The sequence below is a fragment of the Lontra canadensis genome, unplaced genomic scaffold (assembly GCF_010015895.1).
Source record: "Lontra canadensis isolate GAN:19392208 unplaced genomic scaffold, GSC_riverotter_1.0 scaffold204, whole genome shotgun sequence".
Taxonomy (NCBI): Eukaryota; Metazoa; Chordata; class Mammalia; order Carnivora; family Mustelidae; genus Lontra; species Lontra canadensis.
In genome coordinates this window covers 821,580-842,163 of record NW_022631198.1, presented here as the reverse complement: position 1 = coordinate 842,163, position 20,584 = coordinate 821,580, and the positions used below count along the sequence as shown (strand labels likewise).

The 20,584-nt window shown below is 38.5% G+C and overlaps 1 protein-coding gene across 5 annotated transcripts in view; it reads right to left on the bottom strand.

Moving 5' to 3' along the window:
* SSH2 (slingshot protein phosphatase 2) overlaps positions 1-20,584 on the bottom strand; it is a 239,099-nt gene that overhangs the window by 14,112 nt on the left and 204,403 nt on the right. For all 5 annotated transcript variants that reach the window (XM_032848455.1, XM_032848457.1, XM_032848454.1 and 2 more), the window contains 5 exons: positions 20,142-20,336; positions 16,530-16,623; positions 16,265-16,393; positions 7,164-7,210; positions 2,872-3,018 (listed from right to left, as the gene is read on the bottom strand). In XM_032848455.1, coding sequence (XP_032704346.1) covers positions 2,872-3,018; positions 7,164-7,210; positions 16,265-16,393; positions 16,530-16,623; positions 20,142-20,336 — 612 coding nt within the window. The remainder of the gene's footprint in view (positions 1-2,871; positions 3,019-7,163; positions 7,211-16,264; positions 16,394-16,529; positions 16,624-20,141; positions 20,337-20,584) is intronic.

The window sequence follows — 20,584 nt, the reverse complement described above, 5'->3', positions numbered from 1 at the left end:
AGAATTTTCAGGTTAGAGATGGGACCCCATTTTGCGTGTCTGGAGGCTAGTGCCCTTACAGTTGCAGGGGCATGTTTTAAGGCTGGCACACTCTTGAGTTACAAGTTTGACGGTGATTCATCTGCTTTATCCAAATGTTCTGAGTTGTTTCCAGTTCAAGTTCCAGGAAGGGTTCTGTCCCTGGAGGAGAGTACAAACCAAATGAAACTAACCCTCCTCTTTACTCAGATGTAGCCCTTGCTATCACTTTTCACAACACCACCACCGTGTTCTGTCTAGGGACTGGCTAGACAATCCGTGGAGTTGGATGGGACCATGTGATGCACCACATGGCTTTCTCAGTGAGGAGAATGGAATGAATGGGGCAGAAGAAAGAGAAAGCAAATTTACCATAAAGTGACTGTAAAAAAATAAACAAAACTGTGTGGTCTCAAGATGCCAGAGCTCCTTACTTTGGATATGAACATTACTCAGTCCTGCTATGCTAATTCTGCTAATAACACCGTGTCTAGCACAAAGTAAGCCTTCAAATATTTACTAAATGTATGAATAAACTTATGGATCTGCTGTTAGGTCTGTCGGCTGGAAGCAGAAATATTTCAAAAATCTGGAAAAAAGAATGGTTACTCTCTTCACTAGTGTATCTGGGCTAAAAATCCTTCCCATGTGGCTATTCTAATAAATAAAAAAAAAAAATGTACATCAGCCTAATAGGGAAAACCTACTCATTCACTCACTCACTGTATTACAGTAAACAAGCTTCCTTCCAGAGGCTTATAACACTTCTGCTGGAGACAGACACACACGAAAGAGTTAAGTACAATGCAAGGAAGGCATGAGGTTATGTGCCAAAATGATAGGAATGAGGTTATGTGCCAGATAAGTGATAGGAATTCAGAGAATGATCTGCAATAACCAAAACAGTCTCAGAAGGAAGGTAAGATTAACTTCCTACCCATCATTTAGATGCGAAATTCTGGAGTCTTTAGGTTGGTGCAGGTTGTGTCTCTGTGTGCTTAGCTGATCACAAATGACTAGGACATTTTCGTTTTGTTTCTGGCACCACAGGGTTTTCATTTAGACTACAGGGCAGAATGCCTCAGATATAAGTTCAGACATGTGCTCTATATTTCCCCATCAAGCTCTGACTTCAAATTTCAGGTCTATACCTGCAGGCATGGAAGGTGCTCAAAGTTGGACAATTTTAAGAAACATACAGTTATGAAATCCACCCCCATAAAAGCATTTCTTCATTTTGAATGTGGCTTTCTCAGTAGATGGCTTCTAACTCACATATTGAAGGATCTGAAATCAGTTCGGAAAATCCAATTTCGTCTTCAGTTTCAGCCATGCACCCCCCAACCCCTCTGGCCCTTTCCCATGCTAGGTTGTCTAGATTAAGCCTGGTATTCCTTCAGGAATCCTAAACCCACCCATCTGTAGGTCGAGTCTGGAATTCAGGGCCCTGATCGGGAGGAAACACATGAGGTGCCTGGGGTGCCATTTAAGGAGGTGCTCCCTCTCAGATGCTGACCTACACTCGCATGAGCCCAAGCAAGAGCCCGACTGCCTGCTCATGTGTTCCCCGCATGCCTCACATATCTCACCTCAGGGCTGAAACTGGCCTTTCCTTTCACTGGGACTGGGGCCTCACCTGAACTCTAGCCTCTTTGGATGTGATCCTCACCACTTGCTCAGTCTTTTCCAGTCTCCCTTCCTTAAGGAACTAGACTATTCCTAAATACTGGATAGACACGGAAGTAAGACACGATCTTAGGTTTAAGTCCTATCTTCACCACTTGTTCCCTAACTTCTCTGAACCTCGTCTCTATAGTCTGTCCCCATCTATACAAAAGGATGACGGTATATGTCTCTCTGGGTTCTGGAAAATATTACATGAGAGGATAAAGTGTAAAGTACCTGGCACATAGTAAGCATGCCATGAGTGGTATTACTGAGAACTATTTAGTAATAGGCTTCAAGAATATAAAACACTCTTCCAGGTGCTAGCTAGGGACTGAGAGTATGGGCTCAAAGCTAGTGTAGGAGGATTCAGGGTAACTAAGAGGAAGAACTTCTTGACTATGGAGGTTCTGCAGAAAGACATGGAATCACCGCTGTAGGAGGACTTTAAAAATGAGAAGTACTTCTCATCTGTCAGGGATGATTTGAACGTGGTCCCATCAAAGGGGCAGCGTGGCCAACATGCTCATTTATGGTTCCTTCTATTGAAGGAATATATAGGATTGGCAAGGAAATCCCCAGGGACTTTAAAAAAAAAAACACCAGCATTGACATACTAATACTAATTAACACTAAACATTAAATTAAAACTATTAGTTTCACTAAAAGGACCAATTAATTTAAAGATGACATGAACAGGAGGGCCAGAGGAAAATTTCACTGTTTAGTGTCCCATAAGGGTAAAGGAGAAGAATGAAAAAGGAGTTCCAAGGCTAAGTTTCCCTTCTAGTCTTCAGAAAGGAGGACTCAGTATCCCACCCACCTGGAGTCATCTCTGTTCTCTAGCTTTCCCACATCCCCTTTGGCAACTCAGCCCTTCCTTCAGAACGTCTTCCTTCTCTCACTCCTACTGCATTTGCAGCATCTTCCATTTGCCCTCCCTCACCTCGGGCTCAGTGCGAACAGTCAATAGGAGATTATCTTGGTCCAGGGGATTCATCTACTTACAGGGAGTATGGAATCACCGGTCAAATTCTCCCCAGGATTAAGGAACCTCAGTCTCCTTTTTTTTGTTTAATTCCTTCTCCCAGAGTACAGACAGTAAGCCGTCTACAGCTCGCAGGACCCAGCCGTGTGTGGTGCAGGGGGGGACATGGGTCAGAGCATGTATGTGGGACCATTACTCACTTTGCTTTAGAGATGAATTTGTAAGTGTCATTCCAGTAAGCCAGGAGATCTGTTGCTTCTTCATCATATACTCGGATGTTATGATACTCAAAGACTCCTGGGAAGAAGTTATCTATCTCTCGAGTGACATTCAAGATATACCGCACCCTGCAAGGGGACCAAGGGAGAATGTGTGCTTTACTACTCAGGCTAAATCCAATGCCAGCACTGTTCTTACTTATAGTTTACTCCTTAGGTTGATATTAAATACTAAAATATTGAAGAAAGCTAAAAAATAAAGAGGCTATATACTAATTTGGTACAGAAACCATATAATAACAGAATCCAGGACATACCTGGGCACCAACGAATTACTGGGAGAAAAGCTGTCTACCAAGTTCAATATCTAAATTCCATTCTCAGTTATGTTACACAGTCTCATCTTTGATAGTCTTTTGAAAATATGCCTTGTATTTTACTTCAAAGAATCAACCTAAGGTCCATGATCTGACCATTTCTCTTTAGTCAATAAAATTACCAGAAACTTAATTTATTCTTTGGAAGTCATTTGTATTAAATCAGACTATTAACGTCTACCTCAAAAGAAACAAAAAACAACAAAAGAGGGAAGGGGAATATTCCCTCCTCTCTTTCTAAATGCTAGATTTTGCTCTGTTACTCTCTGTAAACTACAAGAAAGGCAAAGGAGACGAGGGCTGGGAGGGTCAGAGTTAAGTTTGACTTAAAACGCTCGTAACTCTCTCGGCTGCAGTTCTGGCTGTCACAGCAGATGTGTCTGAGAGTTCTCGCATAACCCAGAGGCTTATAGAGAAGGCTTTCTGTATCACAAATATCTTCTGCTGTCTCTCTCACTGTACAATTTCAGTAAATGCTTAGGCTTAATTTGCCAAATGGTTATCTTTTCTCAGTGCTGTGTGGACTTGGACGTCACTGGAGTTTACTCCAACAACACAACACGGACTCACTTATTTTGCTCTGCAGAAGCTGCTTCCTTTGTGGAACTACACATAGAGATCTTACAAACCCAGTCTCTGAAGTCAGAGAAATGACTACAGATAGGGAGAGTCAGAGTTGATCCATCTTGTGGTTAAGGTCAAGAGACCAAAATTTTTCTGAAACATGATTTGAATGTTTTAACTTTGCATCAAAGTCCATTACTAGAAAGGATTTTTTTTTTCTTTTTAACTTAAAAAGCAAGCACATGCAATTGTGGAAAACAGTACATGGAGTAACTCTATGACCCAGAATATTCCTCTCCTAGGTATAAACCCAAGAGAAATGAAAAATAAATTTACCCCCAAATTTGTACATGAATGGTCACAGCAGTAATCATAATAGCTAGAAAGTGGAAACAAATCAAATGTCCACCAACTGATGAATGAATAAATAAAAAGTGTTATTTCCAAACAAAATAACATTATTCGGCAATTAAAAAAAAAAGGAATGCAGTAATAACACATGCTACAACACTGATAAATCTTGAAAATATAAAGTAAAAGAAACTCTTCTTAAAAGTGCACATATTATATGATTCCATTTAAATGAAATGTCTGGAATAGGAAAATCTATAGATACAGGAAGCAGATTAGTAGTTTCTAGAAGCTGGGGCAGAAGGGAAATGGGGGTGACTCTGAAAGGGTATAGAATTTTCTTTTTGGCTGAAAAAGTGTTCTAATTAATTATTGCATAATTCTCTAAAAATAATAAATATCATTAAAGTGTACATTTGAAGTGGGTGAACTATATGTGAATTATATCTCAATGAAACTGTCAAAAGGAAAGCACACTTCTCTTAATTAAAATAAAAATGAATAACTTCCCACCTCTAATCCCATACTTCACTAATGAATTATGATAGAACAAGGCTTCCCAATCCTATTCATTACAGAACCCCAAGGCAGTCACTACCAATTGAAATTAGCACTCCTTTGAATGGATAAAGAAGACATGGTCCATATATACAATATCATGCCTCCATCAGAAAGGATGAATACCCAACTTTTGTATCAACATGGATGGGACTGGAGGAGATTATACCGAGTGAAATAAGTCAAGCAGAGAGAGTCAATTATCATAGGGTTTCTCTTATTTGTGGAACATAAGGAATGACACGGAGGACATTGGAAGAAGGAGGAGAAGTGAGTTGGGGGAAATCGGATGGGGAGATGAACCAGGAGAGACTGTGGGCTCTGAGAAACAAACTGAGGGTTTTGGAGGGGAGAGGGGTTGGGGGATGGGTGAGCCTGGTGGTGGGCATTAAGGAGGGCACGTATTGCATGGGGCTTTGGGTGTGGTGCATAAACAATGAATCTTGGAACACTGAAAAATAAAACTAAATAAAAAAAAATTAGCACGCCTTGAAACTTCTTTGACATCTCTATATGGAGTGGCACTTTACTTGGGGTTCTGGTTAGTAGACTGGGTGAAAATGGCCTTATTGCCAAAATTATACCTGAAAATCCCAAAATCATCCCCTAAATCCAAAAGGGGCAGTATACATGTTTTGTAACTGTAATTCTTAATCCACAAGATTTTAAGAACCAATGAATTTATGAAACAAGATCTAAGTAGATGTCTGACCATCTACCTATACTGTCTTTTAAGACAAATACATCTGTGTTTTATAACTTAGCATTATAAATAGTAAATGAGATGAACAGGTATCATCTCCAGCGGGGTGTGTGTGTGTGTGTTATAAGTCAAAGTGTCTATGTGCACAATGTAATTTCAATACATTTGGCAAGCACTGGCTATATCAAAGCTCAGATTTCATGTTAAACACTGTATCTACATGCTAATTTCTGGCAAGTCACGGTCAATTTTTCTATCGTCCCTTCACATTTACTGAGTACCCTCTTGGTATAAAGCTTTGAGCTAAGTAGATATATGTTTTATGTAAAACCAAGATACAGTCTCTATTTTCAAGAACTCTAGACTCAATCCTAATCAATTTAAAGTTTCCAAGTTCTATTTATTTTCATATCTTAAATTAAGTAACCAGATTCACTCCCCACTTCTCCACTCCAAGAACTCTTTGTATAAGTCTCTGGCTTAAGTCTTGTTCCAGGTTCATTTTAGCAATTATGACATACCTTTCTTTTGAAGGAAAAGTAGGGAGTATGCAACTAATTATGCTAAAGATACCCAGAAGGCTGGCTTATAGCTGGGAAAACAGGCAGCCAGGAACTAGCCATCCCTACTTCTGGGTGTCAGTAGGTCTTATTCCTGGGCACAACTAAGAGTTAGCATGGCCAAGTTCAATGAAAAATTTAGGCATTAGCTAAGAAGTCAAAAGGGAAGAGGAATGGCAGCTTTTTGCTTGCTGAACGTTGATGGTGTTCTCAACAGCTACAATCAAACTCAATAACCATGCTGCTTAGGGGCATATTTCTTAATACAAAGTAGGTATTCTTGTTCAATTTCAGAAGCTTGTCCATTTTACATTTATAACCTACTTAGATTTCAAGCACCTTACTAAAAAAGGATGCAGACTTGAGTCTTATTTTTCTTTGGATCCCTAGTATCTAGCATTGAACCTGACCCACAGAAGATGGTCAGTAAATGTTGAGGGAATAACTGTGAACCTGACATATGCAGATCTGTGTACTCTTACAAGGAAATAGGAACCAAAGGCAAAACTGTGGAGGCAGTGAAAAGATCAGTGGTTGCCAGGGGGTGGGGGTGAGAATAAATGGGCAGAACACAGGATTTTTAAGACAGTGAAAATACTCTGTATGATACCATAATGATGGATGCATGATACTACACATTTGTCCAAAGCCACAGAATCTACAATACCGACAGTGAACTGTAATGTAAATATGGACTTTGCATGATTACGACATGCGTATCAGTGTAGGGTCATCTGTTCTAACAAATGCACCACTCTGGCAGGGACGGTGATAATAGGGGAGGCTATGCATGTGTGGGGGCAGAGGTATATGGGAAATCTCTGTACCTTCTGCTCAATTTTACTGTGCACCTTAAATTGTTCTAAAAACAAACAAAAGCAACCAATAACTACATTTGTTTTAAAGAGCAGGAAAGGCATGCACATTTATTTTGGAAAGCCTTTCCTCTGAAACAGTGCTCTTTCTGGGAGATGTGTGTGGGGGAGGATGAAAGAGTGGGAGAATGCCCACTTAACTTTTTATTAGATTACACCTGATTAGAATCAAATGGAAGCAACTCTTAGGCTTAAAGTTACTCACGGACACCTATTTGACAGGAAAAAGGAAAAAAGAACAGTGATTTATATCAAGGGGATAAAAGCAATTGCTATGTGTGCTTACCCTCGGTTCTGTAAATCCTCTAGATTAGAGGCATTCCATTCTGAGCCCTGTGCAACAACAACAACAACGGAAAACAAGGTTAGGGAGTATTAGCAAATGAACAAAATACAATACTCGAAAAGGAGTCCTATACGGGAAGAAGCAGAACCAACAACATCTATCATGGTTCCCTTCTATAGGTCCAGTACTTTATACATGACCACATTTAATTTTCACAAATGATAGGGCAAAAAAGTAAGCTTAATTTTTACAGATCAGAAAACCAGCCCTCATATAATTCAAATAATTTCTGCTCAAGATCACATGCTGGAAAGGTGTCTCCCCCAGATTATGCGCTCTCTCTCTCAAATAAACAAATAAAAATCTAAAAAAAAAAAATCATACTTTGCATTTAGTTGCCATGTCTCTTTCTTCCCTTTTTTTTTTTTTTAAGATTTTATTTATTATTTATTTATTTGACAGACAGAGATTACAAGTAGGCAGAGAGGGGGAAGCAGGCTCCCTGCTGAGCCAAGAGCCCAATGCGGGGCTCGATCCCAGGACCCTGGGACCAAGACCTGAGCTGAAGGCAGAGGCTTTAACCCACTGAGCCACCCAGGCGCACCCCCCATGTCTCTTTCTCATTCAGTCTGGTCTTAGACAGTTTACTCCAACTTTATTTATTTTGGTTTTCATGATATTGACATTTTTGTAGACTACAGGTTTGTAATCTTGGAGAACTCCTCACAATCTGGATTTGTCGGATTTGCTTCCTGATAATTAGATTCAGATCAAAATTCTTGTCGAGAATAATACAACACTGGTATTGTGTATTTCCTATGGCATCAAATCTTGAGGCACATAACGTCCGTTTGTCTCATTGTTTGCCAGGTTGAACCTGAATTCTTGGTAGGTACCTTTGTATCTGCCACATCCCACTACTGTACTGTAAAGGTTTCTTTACAATTAATTAGTAATCTTTAGGTATTAGTAATCTTTAAAGTCAGGTGAATATCCTGTTTCACAAACATCTTTTACCTTATGGTTTTAGCATTAACTGCTGACCTTGTCCAAAAAATTTATCTTACTGGACGTTGACAAAATGGTGGTTTTCTAATTCTATTATTCCTTCTGCATGGGAGCTGGCATTCTTCTTTGTAAAAGAGAGTTTCACCTAGTCATTCCTTCCACTCTGAATGCCACTATGAGTTCTTGAATTCTTTTTGTATTTAAAATGTTATACAATCCATCACCATTTTTTTTTTCTGACACTCAAATTGTCCTGAATTTGATCAGTGGGAATTCTCTTCAAGCAGGCAAGCTCTTTTTGATATGACCCGGCTAGTTTCTGAGTATTTCTTTGCTTTCTGGCATAAGAAATTGTTCCAGATTTACTTTGTGAGTGGAATTAGTGATTTCTCCAAGGAGCCCTGGTTTCTTTTAGCAAAGAATGATATTTTGCAATAAAAACCTGGACATTAATTAGATATGCTTATAAATATTGGGTGTTATTGCTTCCAAATTTCAGTGGACAGATCAGGAAATATTTTTTTAAAAATATTGAATTTACAGGAGTACCAGGTGGCTCAGTCAGTTGAGCACCCAATTCTTAGTCTAAGCTCAGTTCTTGACCTCAGGGTCACAAGTTTGAGCACCACCCCCCCGGCCCCGCCTTGGGCTCCACGCTAGGTGTGGAGCCTACTGAAAAAAATTGAGGATACCCAGGTGGCTCAGTTGGTTAAGCAACTGCCTTCATCTCAGGTCATGATTCTGGAGTCCCGGGATCGAGTCCCGCATTGGGCTCTTAACTCCACCGGGAGTCTGCTTTTCCCTCTGACCTTCTCCTTGCTCATGCTCTCTCTCAAATAAATGAATAAAATCTTTTTAAAAAATTGAATTTACACAGGTACCTCCAATTCAAAGTTAACACCACAAGGTTCTCCCTTTCTTTCCTGCCCCTTTGTCATCAATTTTATCTATTTCACAATGATAACCTTGGTTTCCAACAACTCATTAACTCTATTTACAAAATAACTTCAACATTACTACACCAATATCATAACCAAATACAAATCTATCAAGTTCAAATTTTCTTTGCAGTTCTTTTCTCTTCCTATGAAGAGGTTCATTCAGAATATTATGCTCAAAACTTATTTGAATTAATTTCTTTCTTTTTAAAGTAATTATTTTATTTTTAAAATAATTTTAAAAAAAGATTTTATTTATTTACTTAAGAGAGGGTGAGAGCGAGAGACAGCACAGAGAGAGAGGAGCAGACTCCTCCTCACTTGAGTAGGGAGCCCCACGCGGAGGACCCAGGACCGAGAAATTATGACCCATAGTGAAATCAAGACGCTTAACCTACTGAGCCACCCAGGTACCCCAAATTAATTTCCTTCTGTGAAGTTATCCATTTGCTATATATTTGGGTTCACTTGCTCCTGTTTGCAATCAACTTTAGGGTGTGTTTTTTCCATCTGATTTTGAATATGCAAAACTTTCATAAGATTGAAAGTCAAAAGTTTATTAAAAAGTAAACTTGAAGTCTCACTCAGTTCACTTCAATCTCTTTAATCTCCAAGGGTAACCATTTTCATTAGTTTCTGGCTTACTCTATCTATGTTCTATTTTGAAAACAACAACAACAAATATATCCTTATTACCACTTCTTACATAAAAGTAGTATACTACAATACTTTTGTTCTTAACTTGCTTCACTTTACAATTGTCCTCAGAACCACTCCATTATCACAGTTCACAGAGATCTTCCCTATTCTTTCTTACACTTATATAACACTTCATTGGATAGTGATAGAATAGTTTATTCAATTAGTCTCCTATGAATGTTATTTCATGTTTGTGGAAGTGAGGTTGCTGCGTGAAGGGCCAATGCATAGTTTTGTTAGACATTGCTAAATTCCCCTCCATACAGGCTGAAACAATTCTGCATTCCCACCAACAATGCATGAAAGTGTCACTTTCCCCACAGCTTTGCCAACAAAATGTGTGGTTAAGCTTCTGAATTTTTGCCAATCTGATAGGTATGAAATGTATGTCAGTGTAATTTCAATTTGCATTTCTCTTAAAAGTAAAAGTTAACCACTTTTCATTGCTTTAGGTCCATTTTTTTTTCCACTTAAAAAAAAAGATTTTATTTATTTATTTGACAGAGAGACAAATTATTTGACAGTGAGAGAGGGAACACAAGCAGGAGGAGTGGGAGAGGGAGAAGCAGGCCTTCTGCTGAGCAGGGAGCCCGATGCAGGGCTCCATCCCAGCACCCCGGGATCACGACCTGAGCCGAAGGCAGACGCTTAACAACTGAGCCACCCAGGCGCCCCTCAGGTCCATTTTCTATCTTTGGACTATCTGTTCATCTCTTTTGAAAAGGCAAACATTTAAAAGTAGGAATTTATCTATTTTAGAATTATGCATTAAATGGAATTTAGCATTAGAAGACTCAGGTTCAAATCCCAACTTTCCACACTGCTGTGGGGCACTGGGCAAATTGCTTAACCTCTCTGTCTTTGCTCTCCTTACCTGTAAAATGGACACTCCTCCCACCCTAGTCCTATATACCTAAATGGGTACCTTCTCAAATCACAAATAGGAAGTTTTCCTGATCCTTTCAGCCATGTGAGAATACAAAGAAGTCTATGACCCAGAATATGGTCCTCACCTGACCATGCAGGCACCCTGATCTCAGATTTTAGCCTACAGAACTATGAGAAATAAGTTTGTTTATAAGTCCCCATCCCAACTCCCAACCCCCGACCAAAAAAAAAAAAAAAAATCCAGTTTCTCCCATATTAAAGTGCAAAACCTTCTTTCTATCCTGAATTCTCTTCTAGACATTTCTTCTAGACATTCCTTCCCTTCCCTTCCTAATATTCATAGAAATAAAATCTATTACTTCCTCTGATTTCTCATTTCTCATATGTTTCAACTTACAGCAGCACTGTGATTTCTGCCCTCATTACTCTTGCTAGTGTTACTAATGACCACTTCTAATTATCTACTCCGGGGGTCTTCCATGGCTTATCCCCTGGCCTTCCATGAATATCTATCTGATATGGTTCATTACTCTCTCCTTATAGAAACAGATCAGACTGGACAAGTATCTAGCCTCACACCTGGCATAAAAAAAGAGTCAACAAATGTTTATTGAGTGAATGATCAAATAAGATCAGCAAATGAAGCACTCTGAAAACTGTAAATGTTATGTAAGCATTACCATCACAAGACAAGTGATATGTTATTTAATTTGGCTGTTGAACTGAGAGATACACATCAAGGATGCTGTGAAGTTCCATTCAGGAAAAGGACAGTAACTGATGGGCAACTGATCTTTTCTACAGACCTGAGAGCTCAGCTGAGTTGCTTTCAAAAAAATAGGGAGGTTCTGAAGACTCTGTGCTTATTAACCTTTGAAAACAAGCTGCCACACCAAAGAAAGAGGTAAGAACTGTAAAGAACTTCAAGGAGACAGAAGACAAGCAATAAGGGTTGAGAGGCTAAATGGTAGCCAGGGAAATGTGACCACTTCACCTCTTAATTTAGAAGTCTAAATCCTCTGTGGAACTTTGTCCAGCTAGATGGAAATAACCCTTACATGATGGGAAAAGTTCATGGTTTTCATCTACCTGTCCAGAGAAAATTCAACCAGACAATCTGAAATGGCACATATCCAGAAACAAAATAAATGAAAAGCTTTGGCTACTGACTCAGTGAAGTCCATATAACATGACTTGGGACTGTGCTTGGGTTCAACCTGAAAGGAAGAACTGCAGTCAACATGGTGTAATTACTTTTCTGCCCTCAATATAAATACTATGCATATTAGCCCCCTGAAGCCCTCCAAAGATTCTTCCCCCCCCCCCCATGCTTCTCAGGCTTACAGTGACACATTTCCATGGGGTTTTTCACTATGTTCTATATAATTATGCAAAGCACATTCAAATCTTACTAAAGTATAAAATGAAATCTTGGGACTATAATACATTTTTAAGTAAGTTCATTTCCATCTTTCACTCTGGTTCCCCTACACTGTGCCATAGCCCAGAGGCCCAAGTGACTAATTTCTTTCTTTCTTTTTTAAATTTTTTAAGTAGGCTCCATGCCCAATGTGGAGCTTGAACTCATGATCCTGAGATGAAGAGTCGCATGCTCCACTGACAGAGCCAGTTAGGCACCCCCAATGACTAATTTCTTTTCAAATACTATCCTTAGAAATAGCCTTGTGAGGGTCCAAATGCTCCAAGCAAAAGAGAAGAGAGCACATTCATAGCAAATAAGGAGGACTGTATTCAGGTTCTGCTAGGATCAATATAACCTGATATAATCTCCAAGGGCTGGTGCCTTGTCCAAATCTTCTTCAACTTACCATACTTACAGCCGCAATACTGAGTCACATTATGAAGGCAACCAGGAATAAGAGTTCTGTTAATTTTTCCTTCTGAGAAAAGTTCATGCTACACATCTCCAGCTGATGGACAGAATCATGACTAATTAAAATAACCCATTTGATTTAAGTCTCATCTATTCACATATCCTTTAGTTCTCTGCACCTACAGAAGTAACCACCAATTTGAGGCTTAATTTTTCTTTGAAAAGGAAACATTATTCTGTAATGTAAAAATATTAAAAAAGATGACCATCAGCAATAAAAATCGACTCGTTTTTATTCATGAACAAAATTACTGGCTGTGTCCAATATTCCTGTGTTTCCCTTGTTCTACTAAGAAAGCTGCCTGCCTTTCAGCAAAGGGTCTCTGTTCACATTTGGCTTTTTCTCAGCCAAACTGGACAACCTCCAGGAGAACTGTTGATATTGAGACTTGGTTGGGCAAAGGCTTCCAGCTCAGAGAAGTGGTACACTCTTAAGGGTGTGGAAGAACTTCTTCTGGAAATACCCTGGCTTCCAACCAATCATTCCTCTCTTCTTGCTGCGGATTTTCTTGAAACTATGCTTTATACTTTTCTTCTCCATACCAGCTGGACACCTTTTTAAATAAACATCTCTGTGCACTGCACTGCAGAGCTGAGCATTCTTCTAAAGGAAGGGGAAAAAATCCTGCTGCCTCCCTTCACACAATCTGCTTGCACTCCAGGCATGGCAGCTACACACAAGATGAAATGACTTTGCAGAAAATTAACACCACTGCTTGTAGCTTGAATAAGACCTCTTTTTCCGTGTCAATTGCTAGGAAAGCCAGCAGAGCACAGACTCACGGAGGGAAGAGATAGGGGTTTGGATATAGGATATGGTGGTGCAAACAAAGGGGGAAGCCATTGAGTTCATGCACTCACTTTGTTGGATAAGAGTTAAATTTCAGAATTCTCCAGTTTGCAAGTTTTTCCCAAATAAGAAAAATATTCACAATGGAAAGAACATATCTATTCTCTAAAAAAGAGAACTATATCTGAAGCGGAGTAGGATTTCCCTTTTTCAAAAATATAGAGGCACATGTTAAAAAAGTAAGACTAGCATATTATATAACAAAAGGTATCACTGTTTATCTCTTTTGCTGATGATTAAATGTTACCGTCTTTTGAAACTAAGCTTTCTACAATGAACATGAATTATTTTTGTAATAAATAACCCAACACAGAAGAATATGCCAAGAATCATGCTAAGTGAAATAGGTCAGAGAAAGAAAAATACAATATCATTTCACTTATAGGTGAAATATAAAAAATCAACAAGTAAAATCTGACTCTATACAGAGAACAAATTGGTGGCTGCCAGAGGAAAGCTGGGTGGGGGGGATTAAGAGTTATAAGCTTCCAGTCATAAAATTAATATATTACAGAGATGGAAGCGTACAGGATAGGGAATATAGTCAATAATGTTGTGATAACATTGTATGGTGACAGATGGTGACTACACTTACTGTGGTGAGCACTGAGTAATGTATAAAATTGTTGAATCGTTACGTTGCACACCTGGAACTAATATAACATTGTATGTTAATTATGCTTCAATCAAAAAATAAATAGAAAGGAATGGACCTCATGTAGCTCACTAAAAAAATTAAATTGTCTAAGCTTTCTATAATGAACATGAATTATTTTTGTAATAAGTAAAAAAGCCAAGACAGAAGACTATGCCAACAATTATGAAATATTAGGATGAATATACTGGTACACATACTCAAATTAATTTGTAGTTGATTAGAGACTAATCTGGGGAGAAGCGGACTGTTTTTTCTGCTAAGAGTACCACTAAAATTTCTCTATATGTTCTAAATTACATCATTTCAGGAGGAAGAAAGAAGGTAGTTCTTGAGGGGGGTGGTACCAGAGACATGGGGAAGTAAGCCCAAAATTAAACAGATTGAACAGTCTGACAGTAACTGTATTTAATATTCATCATGTCCACATCTTTTTGGTGTTAAAATACAAGCTAATGCAAAAGTGACTTCCGAGTTTATAGCTCTGATCATTTTCTAACATGAGCTATTTTTGGCTACAGGCACTTGCCCTTCATAAAAATTAGTCATGTTACACAGACACAGTTGGGGGCAGGGTCCATTTGAATGAGTGACTCATAAGTTTTCTATAGATAACACAAAAAATTCTTTCCAACAATACACCAGCAGGGAATACTTGAACCCTTGTGGAGGTAGACGCAGAAGACACCGAAGCCAAGTGCTTTACAAATGGAAAGGGCAATGATAGTTTTGCATTATGATCTACACCCAGAAACGGCAACACACATTGGTCAAGTTAAAGTAATGGAAAAAAAAGTTCCCTTTCCAGCTCACGGCTTTTCATGAGTAATTTCATAGCTATACAGCGCTATGAATCACTGTGCAAGTACACATACTCGAGACTGTCATAAAGTTAATTCAGGGCACAAGGCTTCAATGGCATAAAATCTGACTGTCTGGTGATACAAACTCTTGAATATTCAGGGGTAAGATGATCCAATTTAGTCAGTTCCTGTGTATTTATTCCTCTTGTTTCCTGTTTCTCAGCTTCTTATCATTTCACAAATGTCCTCACCAGAGAAAGGAAGCGAAATTCAAACCAATCAATTTATTTCCTTGTTAGCATTTTTGGTCAAAGTGTGTGGGAAGTGGAAGCAAAACAAAGTTCTGACATTCCCACTGATTTTAATTATCTTTTTTAACCTTATTCCTACTACCATGTACAGATGGAAACTAAAACTCTTTAATATTTGGGAGAAAAATGGGATTTTAGAAGCTTTCCTAATCCATTAGTTAGAAAGGTGTCCTTGGGCTAATTTCAGGTCACTGAATGTTCGGAAACCATGAAGAACAATTTTAAGTCACTGAAATTTTAGCAAACACAAAAATATTTGAGGGACTCAAAATGTAGCTAGCTATAAAGTTCCAAATGTTTAAAAGTCCAATAGTCTCTCAGTCATAAGTAGTTCCCACCTGCTCTACTCAGATATATAAGACTTAAGCCAAATTTGGCAAATCTGGAAGAATGACCTCAAAGTATCATTCTATTTGTATACACTGTGTACAACTATTGCGGGGGTGCCTGGGTGGCTCAGTGGGTTAAGCCTCTGCCTTCTGCTCAGGTCATGATCTCAGGGTCCTGGAATCGAGCTCTGCATTGAGCTCTCTGCTCAGCAGGGAGCCTGTTTCCTCCTCTCTCTCTGCCTGCCTCTGCCTACTTGTAATCTCTGTCTTGTCAAATAAATAAATAAAATCTTAAAAAAAAAAAAAACTATTGTGAACTGGTCTGCTTTTGACTTTTGACTGTCATGAAGAACAGATGAGATATTTAACAATCCATGGTGGAGGGGAAGGGCCTGATTTGTAGCATTTGCCTACTTCCTTGGTGTAAATTTTCCCACTAGTCAATTTTAATCTACCAGCTTGACATCACCAAATGAGGAATTGGGAAGATATGAGCAGAAGCATACCATTATCTAACATTTCCACCATATAATACATGTGAATAACCTAAGAGCACAGATAACAGTTAAATGTAGTAAAAAACTAGGAAGTGATGAGGTTTGAATACTTACTACCTTTGTCTTTAAGTTACATTTTATTTTAAATATACTAAAATTTAACAGTTGCTCCTCCAGAGCTGGTATGGACTAGGTTCAGCACAGCACTGTGAGTGGCTCTAAGACTTACCAAGAAAACGTGCTCAAATATCTGGGTAGGGCTATCCATTTGACCAAGGATCACTATCATTTCATTATCTATAAATTCCTTGAATTCTCGTAAGTTGCACACCATTTGCATTTCCAACTCAGTTCGTATCTGAAACAAGGAGGACATGTTTTACTAATCTCTGAAAAGTATCTCTGTGCTTTCAATCACTCACGATTTCTAACTCCATACCTACTGTTATTCCACACTCCTAGCCTTGGAATAAGGAGAACTCAAGGTCTCTTACCTCTTTGGATGTGATATTCTCCAAATCCTTCTGCATCATTATCTCCCTTAATTTGGTTTTAATTAATCTCTCTGTTCGCTCACGTTCAGTTGGTCTGAGGAGAGAAATGGTGATTTTTCTTAGGCAGGAATTTGACTAGGTTAATGAATGTGCCATTTGATTATGCTTCCAAATTGGCAGACCTTCCCTCTATTACTCTCAAACATTAATATTCTGGGGGCATGGCAAAAAAAAGTAAAAGAAAAAGAAAAAAATACTTAAAAAAGTTTTTTTTCACAATGCATAGAATGTAAATGTGTAGAAATTATTACTTGAAGAGGATGTACATGTCTAAAAGCCCTTAAAATATATCCACATGCATCTATGAAGGAATAAAGACAAAAAGCTATACTGTGTATACCACTTTAACGCAGAATCACAGCCATACTGTTTCATCAAGTATCCCTGACTACCACTCGTGGAGCTAGACTACCAAGCTGAGTAGAACAGTGGTATGACCCACTGATGGAACTGGGTCTTCAGTAGCTTAATATGCCACCAAATGCTGACCATTCATTACTATCGTTCTACGAGACAGGAAAGACAAAAGAATGATTTCTGCCTTCTTCATTGAGGCAAATTCACTCCAAAATGGGTTTTTAAGGATTAACTACCCAGAGTACTTTCATCTAAAATGTGTTTCTTTTCATAAAAGCTCTCATAACATCTCTGTGAAACTGTTATCCCCATTTTACAGATAAAGGAAATAAACAGCTAAAAGGTTAAATGACATGCCAAAGATCACATACACTGGCAGGAGAACCAGCATTCTCAGCCCAGCCTAACACTCTACCTGCAGGATTATGTTGCTTCCCTTAATCTTCTGACTCTTAAAAATAAAATTACCCTTGGAACTTTAATAGAAATTAAACTACGAAGTTGACTCTCCAATTACTAGAAAGGTATTGGTTCATTGTAACTGGATGCTTCTCTCTAAAAGCACTATTTCATATTACACAGAATTTGAGTGAGGCTGACAAAAAGGACTTTCTGTCTCATCTTTCCCTCTTACCTACTCAAGAAAGGTATCTGCTCTGCACCTCCTTATTTGGAGATGGAAATGGACTAAGCCTTCAGGCATCCTGCCTGCCCTTGCTGCCTACCGCCTTATCACTGGCTGCAAAAATAGCTTTGGTAATCTCCAAAGATGGCTGCTCTGACCTCACAACCTTGGGGCTCCCCACCACTTGGGCTCATAGTTTCTCATGAGCCCTGCAGAATACAAATAATGCCTGTGCCTTTTCCTTATCTGCCAAGGCATCCCTGTCTTGACAGGACTATAATTCTTAATCATGCTCCTCACCATTTTCCCTAGACATAGCTAGTGACAGAAAGTGATACATTTCGGTCTTCCAATAAAAAATACTGATAGAAACAAATTTTACCACCCATGTGCATGAGTTAGATTCCCTAGTTAGCAATCTTTCTCTTAATCTTTCACAATACTTCTCTGGGACAGAGTGGTTTGGGAGCAGACACACCTGGGTTTTAATCACAGTCCTGCTACTTCCCAGTGGTATGACCCTGAACAAATTTCTTCCCTTCTCTGAGTGGGTTTCCCTTTCTAAAGGGAATTTTAATCCTAAAATTAGGATAAAAATCACATCGCCTCATAATAATCATATCTGCCTCATGAGGTTCTTATGAGGATTAAATGAGGTATCATGTATGAAATGCTTGACATAATATTTGACATACACTGGAGGCACTATACACGTTATGTTCCCTCTTCCCCTTCCTTGTATTTCAAAATACAAACTTTATTTGCAGTAGAGTACTCAAATCCATTTTGGCACACATTTTCCCTGTATGCTCAGCATTGTTTTTTAGGCTTTTCTAGTCAATTTAGGGAGGAGGAAGGAATGGAAAAAACATTACAATACAAATACATTTTCTTGCTCAATTTCACTAGACAAAAATCTGGAAAATATGTAAAAACACAAAGAAAAACAAAATCACTGAAAATCCCTGTATCAGAGATTATCATTTTATGATATTATTATTTTATGATAATATTATAATATTATGACCTACAGCTTTTCAGTTTTTCTGTGACAGACATTTGGTTAGTAAATGTATCTTAAAATCCGGGTTATATGGTACATACTAAGAGGTAACATTTAATGAGCTTCTACTATGCGCCAGGGACTACTCTTTACATCACTCTTGTTGCTTAGGGATAGAGACAGATTATAGCCAATTTCCTTTCGTTTTCTTTCTTTCTAATGTAATATCTAAATTTTCTTTAACAAAATCATGAGAAATGAAAAGAAGGGTTTTCTCTGTCTCATGTAAATCTGGTTTAGAATGTCCATTTTTGAGCCAGATGAGACATCCATTTCTTTGATACCCATCAACCAGCTATAAAGCATGAACTCAGTAACATTTCCCAAGATTCTGAAAGCCAGACTAATCCTTATCTTTTACTGTGGGATCTTCAAAGGACTAGGGCTAATGAAAAGGAGGTCCTAGTATCAGTAACACCCTGCAAAAAGCTTCCACTGCTTTTTTGCTTGCTCTGTTCACACAATTCTTGGAAATTTCACCTTTTCTACTAGAAATAAGTTTACATTGTTATCCAAACTAAGCATTTTCTTAAAAAACAACAACAACAACAACAACAACAACAACAAACCAGTGAACTGTCTTGGTATCCATTTAGGAATCTGAAGGTGAAGGTTTGTATGGTCAGATAGTAAGTAGCTACTCTTCTTTCCCAGCTATAGAATACCTTGGAAGTGTAGAAAGATCAATTCAGAGCAAAATAAACATCCTGATTAATTTTGAAAATAGTCACATAAATTTCAACACATAGACCTAAAAAGGAAAAAAACATCAACTCCACCTCAGGCCTTTATCCAACTCACAGTACACCAGGGAGATTTAATAAAATCTCACTGACAAAGACCCAACAAGGCAATGGTGGGGCTGAGTCAAACACTTGAATTATAAATTATTTTTTAAAAATATGTGAACAGAAATCAGTTTAAAATTAGCATAGAATCTATCCTAGACAGTCTTTTAAATTGACTGGAAACATCTTGTTTTTTTAATTATTGGAAACATCCCTTTAAAAGCTTCTCTATATGTCGGGGTGCTTGGCTGGCTCAGTCAGTACAGCATGTGACCCTTGATCTTGGGGTTGTAAGTTTGAGCCCCACATTGGGTGTAGAGATTACTTAAAAATAGAATCTTAAAATGAAACAAAACAAAAAAGCTTCTGTGTCATTAATTTGCTTACCAAATGCTTCTTTCACAGATAATGCAAAGGCAGACTTCAGCCTAACTCCCTTTAAACTCAAATGTCAAATTGGTGGAATCTGAATGGGATTTTATGGTATAGCAATTCTTTACTATGGAGATTCCATTGTGCCCAGGAATGAAACTCCTTAGGCATTTGCAGACAACAGAAAGAATAGGGTTCTTTGTGTGGCAGATGTGTAGTGCAGACATTGACTAATATCACTGGATAAGATTAATTCTCCAAGAGGAGAGATTAGGGAGGAACGTGTTGCTTACAACCTCCCAGGATATAACAGAGAACACTTCAGTGATCCTGAGTTAGCGACTTACATGTCTGTGAAGAGAGCTGGAGAGTCAGGCCGGTGGGACTGCACATCCTGCATAGCATTCCATTCATTGACTGATGACTGATCTGAGTTGATGTGGCTCTCGTAATAACTCACCCAGGTGAGAAACAGGCTGCCTGGGTAGTAGTTATGCATTCTGGCCACTTCACAAGCCTTGTGTAAACTCTGTAGTGCAGACCTGAAAGATACGCTGGGAAATGAGCACTGTAGAACTGTGGAGACATCAAAAGGCCAATAATCCATGTGTACCCAAAACTCTTTCAATTTTTAAATCTTAGAGAATTTGGCCTCTGGAGAATCTATTCCCTGGAATTTAAGGTTCTCTGATTCTGATTATATTACCTATTCATAGCAATTGGCTAGACACTTCTTGCTGATGCATTATTAGGGATGGGGGTAGACAGTGGCAGGAGAACTGACAACCCA